Here is a 17,467-nt window from a genome sequence, read left to right on the forward strand (position 1 = left end):
AAATTATTCCTAATAGTGTCTAGAAAAAAAATACAAAAGGTGCTGTATGTAATTTGTTGACTTTACTAAAGCATATAAATTCCATAATATGTTTGCAGATATTTAGGAAACATGCCAAGTTCTCTGGAAAACAATGCTACAGTCTGTTATTCTACTTTAAAATGCATGTTCCGTGTCTGAACGTCTGGTTTTTGTTTTGCTCTGTGTGACTCCGCCCACTGCCAATTTACCCAATAGTAATTCGACACCCTGGGTTGCTAGTTGACAGAAAACAGAGCATATTACAACCATGGAAGCCATCAAACGAACTGGGTCAGAGATCGCCGATTCTATGTGAGCTCTATGAACATAAGCTTATTTAAATGAGGATAAATCCGCTCATCAACTTACGGTGTAAGGCTCGTCTCCTGCTCGTCTCATTCATGTTTTTGTCTTCAGTTTGGCAACCTGTGTGAGTGTCGAGTCTGAGGAGGAGGATGCGGGAGAAATAAGATTTTGAATTTGGACTGCAGTACCTATTTCCACCGCTAGCTGTCAATATTACATACTGCACCTTTAATACAAAATAAATCTAACAGTCTTTTATTTAAAGGTGCTGGACGTAGGACCCCTCCTCCTCAGATTGACGCACACGCAGGTTGCCAGATTAACCGTGCACATGATGATGAATGAAATGAAATTTGCTGTGTTTTCCGCCAACTGGCAACCCAGGGTGCCGAAATACAATTGGGTAAACTGGCAGGTGGGCGGGTTTCACAAACCATAATAAACACAGACATTCCGGGCCGGAATGCACATTTTCAAAGGAGAATAACTGACTGTAGAATTGTTTTTCAGATAAACAAGTATGTTAACTTAGCATGTTTCTTAAATGTGACCCTAGACCACAAAACCAGTCTTAAGTGTAAATTTTTCGAAATTGAGATTTATACATCATCTGAAAGCTGAATAAATAAGTTTTACGTTGATGTATGGTTTGTTAGGATCGGACCATATTTGGCCGAGATACAACTATTTGAAAATCTGGAATCTGAGGTTGCAAAAAAATCTAAATATTGAGAAAATCGCCTTTAAAGTTGTCCAAATGAAGTTCTTAGCAATGCATATTACTAATCAAAAAGGAAGTTTTGATATATTTACTGTAAGAAATTTACAAAATATCTTCATGGAACATGATCTTTACTTAATATCCTAATGATTTTTGGCATAAAAGAAAAATTTATAATTTTGACCCATACAATGCATGAAAATATAAGGTTCTTTCGTCTTGCTGTCTTTTGCTGCAAGCTGTTTTTTAGCCAGAAGGAGCAGCATAGTTGACAGGTCTTAATGCAGACTAACTTTAACTCAAGCACAGACATCTTCTTACATGAAGGCCTGACAGTGAAGATTGGAGATTTTGGACTGGCCACTGTGAAGGCCAGGTGGAGCGGTTCTCAACAGGTGGAGCAAACCTCGGGATCTATTTTATGGATGGTTAGTGCATTGCTCAAAATCACGCTTCATTCTGAACAAGCATCTGTCATTGAGCTTTACCCACATTTATGCTCTTCGCTCCTCAGGCTCCTGAGGTGATCCGGATGCAGGACAGCAACCCGTACAGCTCCCAATCAGATGTGTATTCTTATGGCATTGTGCTGTTTGAATTAATGACAGGGGAGCTGCCCTACTCACAGATAGCGAACCGAGATCAGGTAACACAAAACCTGAAGGGCTGCAAAACAAGCTGCTCTTAGTCAAGGCACATGGTTTACCCAAGTTATTAATGCTATACTAGGATTTTAATAGTTCACTTGAAATATATTATCTGCAGTTGTAGTGGGCAACACATAGCGAATGCTTCACAAGCCTTTCAGTAAGCATGGTTTATCCAGCATGACTGCATGCATTTGTGAACATGCATGCCGTATCTCTCCCAGTCTGACCCCAGGCATGTTTTGTGGCACTTCGGGACTAAATTTAGACATGTAAACTAATCAGGGCCCCAGAGACTCCAGACCACGCACTGGACCTCTGCCCTGTGTGTGAGTGTGAGTCTACTTGTTTATGACTATACTTATGAGGACCAAATGTCCTCGCATATATTGTGAAATACTTCACCAACCCATTAGTGAGGACATTTGACTCTGTGAGGGGTGTGTTTAGGGGTAGCAGTAGAAAATACCATTAACCTGATAGAAAAATCAATAAAAATCTATGCAGTGTCCTCACTAAGATAATGAAGCAAAAGCATGTGTGTGTGTGTGTGTGTGTGTGTGTGTGTGTGTGTGTGTGTTCATTCTGCGTCATTTTGCCTCAGTAGTTGGATGAATCTCACAAAAATGTCCAGCTCCTTAATTGCTTAATTGTCATGAAAATGTCACAATGAAAATAAATAAATAAACTAAATAGAATATAGAAAATAGAATTGACACTATGCAAAATCTAATCATCATCTTATTATTATTTTTATTATGATTATTTAGTTTGTTTTGTATTTTTGTATTTTGATCAAAATGTGACCTGGGTGTGTTTTTGGAAGATTTTGTGATTCATCAGTATTATGTTAAGATTATGAGAAAGTTTAGTCTATTAAAGACAGTTAGCTGTCATTTAAACAGGTCCCACAATAAAAGACTTGCGCTGTTGTGTAGTTAATACTAAATATTTAATTGCATGTATTTACAGTGATTCCCTGTGCTTTTTTAAGCTTTTTATTTACGGTTTTATTCAGATCATTTACATGGTTGGTCGGGGATATCTGTCTCCAGACCTCAGTAAGCTCTATAAGAGTTGTCCTAAAGCCATGAAGAGACTGGTGGCTGACTCTATCAAGAAGTCCAAGGACGAGAGGCCACTTTTCCCGCAGGTGTGTTTGCTTTCCTTTAACAGATTATCTGACTGTACATACAGCAAAATCAGTGATGTTATAGAGTTTCTGCTTATGGTTTCCAGCATGTAATTTATTTAAATTTATTAGTAAAAAAATTTTTAACCATTCACACTTGCTAAATATGATTGGATTCCAGTCAGATATGCATAAAAATAGGATTTGGACTCACAGTGTGAACAAAACATATTAGTATAGATAGGTATTTTACGTGCACACACATACACACACACACACAATATCTTTCTTTTTCTCATTTGTTTAAATTTATTCAAATTAATGTAATATTACTGCACTACATTCTACATCTAGGGACCCTTAGATAAAGTAACTAACAGTAAATTAACTTCCTTTTGTCCATCCAGTCAAATTTTAATAGACGATTTTAATGCACTGTGTTCACATTGGGTGTTTCTTTACCTCCACTTAATGCATTTAAATGGTTTATCACAGCACTGTTGAATTCAGATTGGCTACAGAAAAATGTAAATAAGAGAGCCCTTGCAGATGAGGTAATAACACACACTTCTCTCTGGGCGTCTTTGCGCTCTTTCTCTCGTCTGTGTCCACAGATTCTGTCCTCCATTGAGCTGCTGCAGCATTCGCTGCCCAAAATCAACCGCAGCGCCTCTGAGCCCTCGCTGCACAGAGCGTCACAGAGTGAAGACATCAACTCCTTCACGCTCACCTCCATGAAGCTGCCTGTGTTTTAGAAGCCAAATACTATTGCTTTGAGCTGCTACAAGGCCATTTATAGAATTTGTGACTGATAAACCGAATGACTGAAACCAGAGTTGCAAACCAGAATAAGAAGGGATCTCTTGAAATTTCAGCTGGAGAGCTCCATTCGTAGCTGATGTTGATCTCAGAAATGAAGGCTGTTTCCTGTGTTTGCAAGCTAGTGACAGATGCACTTTGACAATGAGATTATAAGTACACAAGCCCTCAGTTTTATGTGTCTGAAGAGATGCTGCCGTCAATGCTCAAAGGATAGTGTTTGAATATACACAAAAAGAGCTTCATGATTTAGTCAGTATTGAGCTGTCATTGAACGCTGTTCATTATTAAGATACCACATAGTCTTACACAATTTGAGCTCTATTTTGTGATTTTGTCAAGTATTTTGAATGTTATTGACTGAGTACATACTGTTAATCAACTATTTTAATAAAATTAAGTTAAATACCCTTTCCTATCATTGTATGTCTTCCTTTGCTGTGTTAATTGTACAATTGTTTTGTACAAAAGTTTTTTTCTAGTGCTGCCTTAAAGAAGCACAGCATAAAATACAGTGCCTTGCAAAAGTATTCGTTCCCCTTCATTTTTTACATTGTTGTGCCTTATGTTAAACTGCTTTAAATAAATTTTTCCCCCCACATAAATCTACATCATAATGACAAAGCAAAAAAAAAATAATTGTTTGAGTATTCTTACCCTTTTCTGTGACACAATTTAGCTCAGTAGCATTCCAGTTCCACTCTCAGACTGTGATCACATGAGAAACAAGATTTTCTGGTGTGATGAACCTCGATTCCAAGTGTCCAAATACTAATTGTCATTATAGTGTATGAAGTGTAGATTGATGAGTATTGAAAAGTAATTTAAAGCAGTTTAACATAGATCTGCAACATAAGAATACATGGAAAAAATGAAGGGATATGAATACTTTTGACTGTTACTGTACATAATTATCTTTTTCAAAGGTTTATGTACCACTGATTCTTTATAACGCATGTTGCCTCCTAGAGCATAAATGACTACTGTCAGATTTTTGAGAGTTGCATGTGAAGTGGCCAAAGATCGTTATCATATAACCACTGTGAGGAAAAACGCAAATGTGCAGAGCATGCTGGGAAATATATATATATATATATATATATATATATTAAATTACTGGACTTGGAGGATATTTGTCAACAGTAGCATTACTGCTTAGGACAAGCACAAAGGACTGCAAACAGCTACTAATTCTCAAGAAAACACAATATTAAGAAAGACCTGAGGGTGTAAACGTTTGAACAGCATATTTTCTGTAAATTCTGAAAATATTATAACGAATATTAAAACTAGATGTTCTGTTGAAAGTAACATGTTTGGTTAAAACTATGAACAGATCTCAACAGAGGTATTACAATGTGAAGGTGGTTTACGAGGACACTGCCTATGTCCCGGTAATTCAAAAGACTTAAAAAACATACTAAATTGTTGTTGTGTTGTGTTTTTTTTTTTTTTAAATCTAAAAATGCACAAAGTTTTCTGTAAGGGGTAGGTTTAGGTGTAGGGCGATAGCAAATATAGTTTGTACAGTATACAAACCATTACGAGAATCCCCATGAACCACCATATGAGGACACTACCTGTGTCCCTGTAAACCAAATAGATTTAAAACCCATACTAAACAGTGATTTCTGAAATTAAAAATTTGCTAGTAGTGTTGTGCGAGGGGTAGGGTTAGGGGTGTGTGTAGGACACAAATACATTGTTCTGTTGAAGGAAGAGGCATCACAGTGTAAAAAAAGTGACTGCCTTATTGTCACCAATTTCTAATTAATGTAAATCTTAGTGTCATCATCTGCATAAAAAATGGTAATTAAGAAAGTGTGATCTTAAAAGCTGACCAAAAGAAAAAAAAATACATACTAAAAAGTAAGGGGGCCCAGAATTGAACCCAGAGGGACACCAAAATGACCTGTACCCATCTCTGATCTAGTCATGTTTAATGAGTGCCTCCCTTCTATCATTTTAGCATAAGAGGGCCTATAAGTTAAACAGGTTATGATCCTCGTCTTGGTATGAATTGAAACTTAATACAAAGAATTTCCAGAAAAGAACATAGTTCAGTTGAAGACAGTATCCATTTTATCCACCTTCGGGCCGGCCTGCCTTGATAATCAGAAATCTAGTGGACTCAATATAGTGGGTACAATATATTGTCATGAGTTTTGGCCTGAAAAATACTCCCACTATGTTTTAACGATTAATGTGTCAAGTGCTTGCTTTGTAGACATTTGTGAAACATCTAGATGATGAAGTGTGATATTCTGATACCTGGGAAAACCATCTTCCCAGATTGTGTAGTGTAGATTAAGTAACAAAGACATTGTAAAATAAACTTTTTCCATAAATATTATATATCATAAATTCATTAAAACATCTCAAAATGTGATTCATTTTGTGGTTTATTTTGTAGTTTTCTTTAATTGGGGGTTTAGATCCCAAAGTTTGGTGACAAGGTTTGCATATTTAATATAAATGAAGAGAAATTAAACAATATAATTTTATTTTGAACTCTCAAGGTTGACCGTCAACATTGTCTGAAGGTTAAGCACATTCACTTAACTGGTTCATTGTTTGTTCAGAGTTTTATTTTTATTGCTTATTATGTAATCGCATTTCTGCAATAATATTAGTAACAAGAACAAAAAATTATTGATGTTTAGTAATATAGCTTTCATCCATTGTGGCAAATACATTTCACCATATTTTATAACACATTCACAATACTAGAAGTGCATACAGTATGATATCTATTATTTCAACAGTGATGTCACAAAAGAAAATGCACACCTTACCTTTTAACACACAATGACACACACACATTTGATCATGCAATTAAATGTTCATTTATATTTTATAGTCTCCATTCATGTATGTATACAACCATTCACACACACACATACCTTAAACCTACCCCTCGCACACAACTTTCTGCATTTTACTTTTTCAAAAAACGTTGTGTATAATTTATAAGCTTTTTCCCACATGGGGACCAAAAAATGTCCCCACAAGGACAAAATTTACTGGTTTTATTATACTAGTTGGAACATTTGGTCCCCATAATGTAGCGAATACAAGGTAGGTTACACACACACACACACACACACACACACACACACACACCCTGTAACTCTTTGAACACCATTTACTAAAACATAACACAAGACATGAGACAAGAAAAAAATAAGTACAAGGAAAGAGTGGCACTGAACACTAGGCACAATCTGCTGTATCACCACAAAACAACCCTGAAGAGACAACCGCTTCACATTGAAACAAAGCAACCATCACAAGCGCAGAACAGTGAAAGTTACACAGTACAGACTGAAATACGGATCAGGCCCAAACTAAGACTTTTCTTACAGATTATTTGTTCCCTTGCACCTCAGGTCACTGTCTGAATGTTTGAACACAACCTGTCAGGAGCTTAAATGCTTCGAGCTTTCACGGTTATGTTAGTTTGCCTGCACTAATTTTGGTCCCACTGCAACACCATTACAGTCAAGAATGTACTGCAAGCAGCCTTGTGGAGGAGCTTTCTGTGGTGGGGCGTTCTTTACTTCAACCACCGCATCCTTATCAACAGCATTCTGAAAGAAACAAGCACAACTGCTCACACACTCATGCTCAAAACAACAACAGAAAACAAGTAAAACTCACACATGTATGCATATTTGATATTGAATTAAGTAAAATCTACTTAACTAAGTTAGGTAAAACTGGCAAAGGAAATAAGTCAATTTAACACGACCAGTTAGAGTTTAAGAGTCATTTCTACTTAATTATTTGAAGTTTAATCTGCAGTACTCAAGTATATTTCACAGTCACGGTTAATAAACTTCACTCAAACAATCCAGCACTGAAAAAAACATGCTATGCATGTAAATAAGTAGATAGCTTTTTATCCTTTTTGAAATAATAAGTTACTCAATATGATTATTACTCAAATGAACACAGAGACCTCAATACTTGGGACACAACACACAATGACGGTAATGATCAGTGGATAGTGTTTGAGTATGAATGGGTCATTCTGAGTAGAAAATTAATTCCAGATGTCTCAAAACAGCAAGTTACTAAACAGCAAAACAGTGTAAATACAACTCGAAAAGAGTGAAAAGTTAACCTTATTGATTATTCATGCCCCATTGCATGATGGGAACAACCGGATCATACCTTTGATATTTACTTAAAGAATCCTTGTAAACATAACAATCAATTCCAAGTAAAACATAAGTCCAAGCTTTAATTTATATAAGCTTAAATTGAGTACTAATATACCTTCAACATTTCTCACATTATATCACAGTTTATTCGCTATGTTTAGTTAAACTGCGTCAGAACAAATTCATCTTGATAATGTCAGATAACTTTGATAGAAAGGTGTGTAATGAATTGGGTTGAGTAGCTGTCAGCTGTTAAATTTAAGAACACAATTAGATAATAGCAATTTAGCTCAACCAATCACCAAGCAATGCTTCATTTTGTTCAGTGTGTGGTGTGAAAAGGTCGCATAGCAATTAAAGAAAAAACACTGAAGCAAAACACGGTCAGGTCAAAGTGTCTGAATAATTGTTGGTCCCAAAATTTGATCAATTTATCTGGTAGTCCACTGTGTGAAGAATTTTTGGGTATAATATGTCACAGTTTACTTTATTTTGCTATCCTCACTTACCTAAATTTACTATAGTGTCTTGCACCCACTAGTAAACAAATATCCAAAATTATATCTGGAGTCTGAATAATTTTTGGTTCCTGCACTATAAACTTACTTTGAAAAGTTTTTTGTTGTTGTTGCTGTTTGTTTACAATGTGTTGTTACATTATCTACCTTTCTTGGTTGAATAGCAGTTGGTCTTTTGGGATTTTGTGTCATAACATGATTCATTTTGGCAATGACCATGTCTGCTATTAGCTGCTGGTCTTCGGCCTGATGTTCCCCCACCAATGGCATAGACGAACCCATTACCTAATGAAATTACGACAGTTATTAGTAATATTACATAAAGAATACAACACATTGGTTGAATTTGTAGAAGAAATCCTACAAAACATCTAAGCTCTACAACATCCCTATATGTCACATGTATGCAACAAGTAAAAGCATAGCACATACCTCAGTAATGTAATCCTTTCCATCTTTTCCATGAATAGCTTTAACAGCACAAATTTCGAGGCCTCCAAATATTTCACTGCAGGTGTCAACCCAAAGCTTATACCTGCAGCATAATGCAACTTGCTTAGTCATGCTTGAAGCATATGTGCTTACCTGAAAGCAGATGCTTTAAATGGTGCCATTGTTGTGTGGGTTACCTGTCGGTCATAGCCACCTGCTCCACCATGGCAGTGCCAGTGTTGGACTTCCAGTTACCTGAGACTGACGTCCTCCTATGAAACGAGGAGCATTCTTCATCTGTCAAGAACAGCATTTAGCTAAATCTGAGATGTGTTCAGAAACTCTACAGAATAGCATTGTGACTCACATGTAAGATTTGTAATCATTTCCTATTTTCTGGATCCTGATGTCGTATTTGGCTTCGATGAAAGGTTCACACGTGCTGTAGGTCTGAGTGATGGCCACCACACTCGCTATGTCCTGAAACTTTGTGTGGTTCTCCACTTTCACCTTAACAACACATGTAATTAGATTACAAGCTTAGCTAAACGAGCATGCATCGCTCATTGTTTGAGTTTAAACATTACCTTCCCCACACCAGAGTGAGCGTGACCGATTTTCACCACAACTGGAAATGCCGGCATGGTCACCTGGTTCGTTTTCCCACAAACAGAGTATTTGTTTATTTAATTATGCAGATACAGTAATCATTGGAAGATAATGTTTATGGAACGATCTCTTACCATTTCTTTATAGTTGGGATAGAACGTCTGTTCAATTAATGGGAATTTCTCCTGTCCAAGTTTCTTGCATGTGCTGATCAGACATGCAAACTGCAGATACGTTTGGAGAGATGAGTTTGTAGCAGATATCTATCAAATGATATGTCATGTCAGATTGACCATTCTCAAACTTACTGCCCAGGGCTTGTCACAGAGGTTGTAAATGGACTCCAGGGAGTTGATGCTGGGAATGCCGGCGTACTGCAGGCCGATGATTAAGTTACGGAAATCCTCATTCTCTGTCATACTGTAAGCGTGCTGTCGGATCAGGACAAAGTCAGGCTTGAATGACCTGTAGGGGCATAGATCACACACACACACACACACACACACACACACACACACACATAGATGAAAGTTATTCTTCCGAGTCATCTTTGCAATCTGAAGTGTTGGGGACATGTAACAGAATTATGTGATTTAATTGCAAAATAAATGCAACTATAATCAGATTTTTTTTTTTTTTAACTGAATTACAGTTACTTGTGAAAATGTTAACGATTACAAAGGGGTTTACATCTGAATTTTTTCACACATACAGATTTGATTTGATTTCTTTCATAAATTGTATTTTATGATCTGTATTTATCCTCGGAATGATCTCAAAGTTCTGATTTTGTGGTGGCTGTGCTTTAAAGTTCAGTTACTATAATCTTAATTCAAGATTTTGAAAGTCTGACGGTAATCAGTGTTGAGTGCTGCTGTAAGGTTAAATGTGTTTAAATGTTTGAAAATGATTAACAGTTGAAAACATTAGAAATTTAGAAACATAATCAAAAAGTAATCAAATGTAATCAGTTACATTACTTTAATAAAGTAATTGAAATAGTTACACTACTTACACTATTCTAAATAGGGTAACTTCTAATCTGTAACCTATTACATTTCCAAAGTAACCTTCCCATCACTGGCAATGTGGTTGTATAACCTATATTTGTAATTATTGCTTTCTTCCCTGTGAATCCTGTCTTGCTGTTGGCTGGGTTTGTATTTTTATTAGAGTGAACCTCACAGGAATTGCGGGCGAGGAACATGAAGTCCTTCCATCTTCTCGACAATGATGAAGGTGAAGAAAATGACTCTGTTCTCCTACCTAATTTGCTTGTTAATGTAAAAACCAGGGTTGAGACCTGCTGTCCAGTTAAACCTCATGGAGGTCTGCTGCAACTTTCCATTGACTGACTCTTTCAACAGGTGGGCCATGATGGTAAAAGGCTGCCATCACGCCTCACACAGATTAAACAATTCATTCCTGCTGGTATGTATTGTGGAGATGAAGGCACTGAAACAAACCTTATCTCACAGTGTGCCTATTAAGGATTATGCATGGCTGGATATTCAAGATATATGAGGGAACTGGGGCTAGACCTTTTCAGTCTGCTCGTGTGAAACTTCACGCAACAGTCAAAGAGAGGCTGATTACTGCAGTCATTGCCCAACCAGCTCAGGCGAAGGGAAAACAGTCCTATGCGCTCTGTAGGGACAGGAGCTGTTCACCACAAGGAGACAGAGAGCAGTGCTGGGGGTTTTCTTCTCCATCACCCCCCAGCAGGGAGATATACTACAGACCACTGTGGCACCAGTAAATGAGGAGGAGCGGAGACCAATCGCTGTGCGAACGGACAGCTGGTGCATGTGCGCAGTGTCTCTGTGGGTTTTAGCCACAATAGAGAAGCATTTCATACTCCGATTTTCAATGGAGTGGTTATGCCAGTAGCACAAGTGGAATCAGCTCAGATATTAGAAGAAGAGAGCAAAGGTGTCAGAGCTCTGCCCTGGCAGCTCTGTCTGTTTTGTCTTTGTTTAATGTTTCTATATTTGTTTTGTGCCTGAGCACATGTCTCTGTCTTTATGTTGGCCATGTGCTTCCCTTTTATATATATACAACTTGACAGAGATACAATGCACAAGATACACAGAACATATGGCAGACATTATTACACAAATCTCTCACACTGCTACAAATTTACGTATGTAGATGGAATACAGAACATAAAGGAAAGGCTGACAAACGTATACATGCGGACCATGTACAGGACAGGGGACTACACATGATTGAAGCACATTAATCAGAACCTAAAGTGCATTTCAAGACACCTACTTTTCAATATATTTGGTTATATGCAGTTTTCATATTATACCAGATTCAACTGTCCAGGAACTTTAGCAGGCGACTTCATCATTTTTTTCAAAAGTGGGCATTTTATTCATTTTATTATTATTATAAGTGAGGAAGTTAATTTATCAAGTGTAAGAGTGTCGGCTAACAAATCGAGCCACTGAGTAATAGAGTTTAATAATATTACTTTTTTTGCTAGTATAGATGAAATAAAAATAACTGTTTTGATTTCTTTTGGGGTGCTAACATAAGAGAGACCGCCTAGCAGAAATAATAAAGGAGATAAGGAAATAGTGACATTTAAAATCTCCTCTATTTTATCCACAACTTCTGTCCAAAATTTATTTTCATATGTGCAATTCCAAAAGGAGTGAATATAATCATCTAAACTGTTGTGACAATACGTACAGGTATTTGTGCTAACAAAGCTGTATTTGTATTTGTTCAGAGCTGTATTCAAGGCTAAGGGTCTCCCATCATGCATCATGTTCTCAAAATAAATCGTGAGACTTTTTGACGAGATTTCACAAGATGTCACAGAAACCTTTCCAGTTTAAGTTAAAAATTAATAATCAGATTTTACATAATACATATAGTTTGGTAGTAAAACATAAAGTGTTGCATATTTTATTGGTGCAAAGATGAAAATGTGTGTTTTGTACATCATTTGCAACTGCTCTTATCACTTAATTAGAAGCACCACAATTACTAAATTGTGTAATCTGTTAATGTTAGTTTAAAATGTAAAGTTTTAAAAATCAAAATAAAGCTCTTCATATTTAAATTCAATACTGATAATCTATAATAGACCTTAATAAGATTAGATGCCATATTGAATTTAACGGATGAAAACAAGGCTGTGAGGGACAGACAGTCTTTACAGTTGAACAGTCGGCATGTTTTAACAACAGTTCAATCTGTGCCTCGTTTTCATTCCTGTCAAAAAGTAAATATAGGGCGCTACCCTGACTAAGGTCTATGCTATAATGTCTGATATAGTAATTTTAGACAGTGTTTTGAATGTGCCTCTGAAGACTCTGAATTGAAGTAAATTCATGGGCCATTTGTGTAATTACACAGAAGCATTGTCTTGGTGACAAGCCACTCAAATCATTGTGAAAGGGCTTTTCTTACAATTGTCCTTTATTACATCTCAGTATAATGATATAGTTTTCATGTGTGACACATCAAATCAGATCTCTCCAAGTGGGCTAATTTAGCTTTCATATTGATTGAAGGTTAACAATGTTTGCTGGCTGTAATTGTACACAATAACAAAATAGATCTGACAGTTTTAGACAATATACAATAGTTATTGCACATTACGGTAGCATTAATTGCGCTTGAATGTATAGCAGTGCAATTCGAATAGCTTGTGGTGATTTTTATACGTGAGTTTACCTGACAACTGTGTTTTCATTCTGCAGAACCTGCACAGCCACGTTATATGATCCATTAGCATGAGCCACAACACTGATGTCTCCAAACTCAGCCTGAAAAACAAGACAATCAATCAGTAACTCAACTAATATGAATGCTTCGATTGATTTGATTTGTCTAGTGACTTTCATAATCTCACCTGTTCAACTTTAATATCATAATCTCCATTCAGTTTTTTCCCTCTAAAGAGTTTGGCCCTGTAGTAAAAGGGAAGGTAAAAAAAAGATTTAAAAACAATATATATATATATACGATCAGAGCTTGGTAGTAACTGATTACACGTAATCTGGATAGCATATTCAGATTCCAATTAGCTACTTGTAATTAGTTTATATTACATTTTAAAATGCTCATTATTCATCATTTATTGATTCTCCCTAATTCTTCTTTTTTTCCTTTTTCCTTTCTAAAAATCCTACTGTGTGTCATACCATTCAGCTTTGACCATATTCACAAAGACAGAAAGAAAGAAAGAAAGAAAGAAAGAAAGAAAAAGAAAGAAAGAAATATTTCAAGGAACATATATTCTTTCTCTTTTTTGCATCAATATGATACTTTTAATGGTAAGTTCAAAACAAGTTTGATAAAAAGTAAGCTATTAGTAATCTAAAAAGTACTCAGAATACATTACCTGAACTGAGTAACCTACATTACATTACTACAGTTTTAATTGTGTAATCTGTAATCAGTAACTGACTACAGTTTGTAAGTAATCTACCCAGCTCTGTTTACGATATATATTTAAATATACATTTATATTTAAAATATAAATTTTTCTGTTCAAAGTATTACCAAAAATGAGAAGCTCAGATTTTTTTTTCCAAATTGAAATAAATTTGATCATACAGAAATGCACTCATATTTCACACAAATGCTTAAGTGAAATTAAGATTAATGTACTTTATCATATGTGAGTTCATTAATTATCTCTGATTCATCAATCATTTATGTAAAAATACCTCTTTAGAACTGTGCTACATATAACAAGCTTTTGTCACTGTTAAAGGTGCATATAGTAGCAATAAGAGTAAGAGTGGCATACCTTTATATTGCTACTTAAGAGTAGCAATATGGTACCACTATACACTTAAGGTACTTCTATGAACATTTTAAGGGTAAATAGTGTATGAAGATATTCCTTATAGCGTAGTCCAGCGACAAGCTGCTGTACAATCGTTATACTTCTTTTTCTGGGAACATATATGAAGGTGGTATTTTTGCCCTAAATGTTGGCACGAGGATGATGGCATATTGTGCAGTAGGCTAGTTACCATGGTGATCAACATTTTTGCTCATTTTTTCACCTGAAGTAGTTTGTGTGACATTCCAGGAATTCCTCGATTAAATTGTCTTGTTACAATATGAATGTTTTCACTGCAACTTGAGGTTTGACACACACTGGTTTCCATGTTTTACAAGGACTCTTTATAGTACAAATTGCATTTTCTGTCCCCTTACCCTAAACCTACCCCTCACACAAATTTTTCCACTTGCAAAAAACATCATGCTGTATGATTTATAAGCTTATTTCCTAAGTCATTTGATCAACATTGTGTAGGGAATATCAGGACACACACAATGTAAATGATTATGATCATTTATTTTCAATGACAAAATTAATTCTGTCAACATATGTTACATATGTTCAAAATAGGTTGATTTTTCTGTATTATAGAGCTGCAGTGCCACCAAACTGGATGTAGGTTGCTGAGCTAGTAACATGAAGAGCTATAATTCAGACCAGAGGAGTTTAAGCATCTTGTTAGTAATTACACATTTCACCAACAGTGTCATGCAGTGCAGTGCACTAATGTTCCTCTGCTGACAGATACTATGCTTTCAGAGCCGGACTGAAATCTCAGCTGATTGTTTCTCTGTCAGACTGTACCTCATATGAAGGCGAAATCGCTCTTAATGTGTAGTAAACGGTACTGTGTAGTGAAGGTTATAGTGCTAACAACATCACAGTTTAAATGACAGTACATTATACTGTGTATAGATATAATGTTTGGGTTATATCCTAATATATAAGAAAGTTGAAAGCATTTTAATGTTTAATCTAATTATCGTAATGTAGACAAGGCTATAAGATGTTAAATACAAAATGTTAACTTACTGCACCTATTAATTTCAAGATGTCAATGCACTGATGTTATGAAGCTTCATGAAGCTTAATATTGCTTAATATTGTAGTCTAATCTTCACCACACAAAACATAACACACCAGACCTCCTTCAGACAGGAGTTATTACTGTAAACTGGTGGAGCAAACACGTAAACCAACGGTCACTTATTGTGGATATTCGTGACCCATTTAATCCCAAATTATTCTCAACTAGGCACATGTATTTTACTTACACGTTATTCAACAATTTCTCTAATAAAATAATTTTCTAGAGGTTATACGCATGCCAGCGAGATTTAATTGAATAAAATCCATATTATTAATAGTTAGCAAGCCCTTTAAACATAAAATGTATTTAATATAGTATTTTTTGACTCTGTATCTGCATTATATGTTATTACATGTTTTGGGAGCTTTGTTTTCAGACAGGATTATTTACACTAACCGTACAAATATGATATGTGACATAACAAAGCAGCTAGAAAGAAATCAGTCAGCCAATTTGTCTGTCTCTGAACATATTCTATTTGACACTATACTGTAATATCTATAATATCTTTGACATATACTGTTATCGCAAAAATCTTCATTTTTCCACACAAATTAACAGCATACACTCTGCAAGACTAAACAATATTTGACCATTTCTTCTGCATGCTATTACAAATATGGATTTAAAGGATAATTAGCATGCATTTACTCCTAATCTTTTGAGCAAATGACCAAGGAAACCGAGGATAGAACAGATATGAGAGAGTATGTACACTCTTAAAAATAAAGGTGCTTCATGATGCGATAGAAGAACCTTTTTGTCTAAATGGTTCCATAAAGTACCTTTACATCTGAAGAACCTTTCTGTTTCACAAAAGATTCTTCAGATTATAAAAAGGTAAGAAAGAGATGGTTCTTTAAAGAACCTTTGACTGAATGGTTCTTTGTGGAACCAAAAATGGTTGTGAAGAACCTTTTAAGCACCTTTATTTTTAAGAGTGTAAGCATTATTCTCATCAATTTGCAGAGTGCACCTGATTTTTCTAAAGTCTGGAAATGCTTCAGATATTCCTGCTCCTGAGATTCACCCATATTCTTTACATGCACATTAATAATTCACTATTATTTTCTAAATAATCTCTGTTATGTGTTACTTTGTCATCTTGCGTGAGTAAGTGAAATATTACAAATCAAACACACTTTAGGCATGTAGATCAGTGAGACCTAAGATTTATTCAGTGATGGCGTTGCCTTTTCCCAGCCAAAAACTGCATGAAGCATGTGAATGAAAGATGTCAATTATGAAAGTGTGCATTTACTATATCTTTTTTTTTTTTTTTTTGCACCTAAACAAAATTAAATGATTAAGCTTAGCACTAAATAAATAACTCAACAGATAAGGATTAAAACAAGGGGAGAAGCCAAATACAGCCTGATTAGAAAAAAAAGAAATCAACCTTATCAAGGAGCTCAAGTGAAAATCGTTGCTCCTACCAGTCCTGTTGTGGTTCATCGATGACCAGCAGGAGCTTGTGTCTCTTGGACGAGGCGGGCACAGCCGTTTGCTCCACCAGCCCTGCTGAGGCGGCCGTCTGCTTCACCACACTGGTGATGGAGCTGAAGAATCCCGTCCCCAGAGGCTGAGGCTGGATGGGCTTTCTCTCCTGGCCCGGGGACACCGGAGCCGGTCCTGAGGCTGGTCCGGGAGGGGGAGGCTGAGGAGGATCTGGTTTCTGCAGGTCTGACATGTAGCCATTAGGCAGGTTGGAGATAAAGGTGCTGTCCGACAGACGCCGGCGCAGGTAGTTCATGGCTAAAGAGACTAGAGGAGGAGCGCTGCTTTGGAAATAGATGTGAAGATGTCAAGCGCCTGCATTCAGGGGATTTGCCCCAACGGGAGAAGCTCAGGACTGAATACCCAGTGAAGTGAGATGCTGGGATCCCTCCTTGCGTCGCAGTGTTTCCTCCCCTCTCTGCTTTCTCCAGCTCTGATGTCGTGTGTATATGCAGCCAATCAGAGGCTTGCTGCATCCCTGCATGAGATGCTTGCTCTCTCTACCCTCCCCCATACTAGACTGCCTGATCGCATCCTTCGTGACAAGACAGTATACAAAATAAAAAGGTTTCCCGCAGTGCATGCGTGGGAAAATAGTGAGCTGGGCAAATGAGCTTCCCCTTATAGAATTACTATTTTGTTTTTCTCGCAGACACAGCTACAGAGATATTGCTTGAACTATCAGTGCATGAT

At 36.4% G+C, this 17,467-nt stretch overlaps 2 protein-coding genes across 5 annotated transcripts in view; one reads left to right on the forward strand and one right to left on the reverse strand.

Annotated features, from left to right (window-relative positions):
- Positions 1-4,059, forward strand: part of raf1a (Raf-1 proto-oncogene, serine/threonine kinase a) — a 42,177-nt gene extending 38,118 nt beyond the window's left edge. For all 4 annotated transcript variants that reach the window (XM_058763164.1, XM_058763166.1, XM_058763165.1 and 1 more), the window contains 4 exons: positions 1,358-1,476; positions 1,563-1,694; positions 2,714-2,848; positions 3,442-4,059. In XM_058763164.1, coding sequence (XP_058619147.1) covers positions 1,358-1,476; positions 1,563-1,694; positions 2,714-2,848; positions 3,442-3,582 — 527 coding nt within the window. In that variant the 3' untranslated portion in view covers positions 3,583-4,059. The remainder of the gene's footprint in view (positions 1-1,357; positions 1,477-1,562; positions 1,695-2,713; positions 2,849-3,441) is intronic.
- Positions 4,060-6,036: 1,977 nt separating this feature from the next.
- Positions 6,037-17,302, reverse strand: syn2a (synapsin IIa). The gene is made up of 11 exons (XM_058763905.1): positions 16,714-17,302; positions 13,243-13,300; positions 13,065-13,156; positions 9,680-9,836; positions 9,506-9,595; positions 9,350-9,412; positions 9,130-9,272; positions 8,960-9,034; positions 8,763-8,865; positions 8,478-8,615; positions 6,037-7,236 (listed from the first exon to the last, which is right to left on the reverse strand). The coding sequence occupies exons 1-11, from the start codon at positions 17,028-17,030 to the stop codon at positions 7,102-7,104; spliced, it is 1,371 nt and encodes a 456-aa protein (XP_058619888.1). The 5' UTR covers positions 17,031-17,302; the 3' UTR covers positions 6,037-7,101.
- Positions 17,303-17,467: the final 165 nt, after the last annotated feature.

This window comes from Onychostoma macrolepis, chromosome 23 (assembly GCF_012432095.1).
Source record: "Onychostoma macrolepis isolate SWU-2019 chromosome 23, ASM1243209v1, whole genome shotgun sequence".
In the NCBI taxonomy this organism is placed as follows: domain Eukaryota; kingdom Metazoa; phylum Chordata; class Actinopteri; order Cypriniformes; family Cyprinidae; genus Onychostoma; species Onychostoma macrolepis.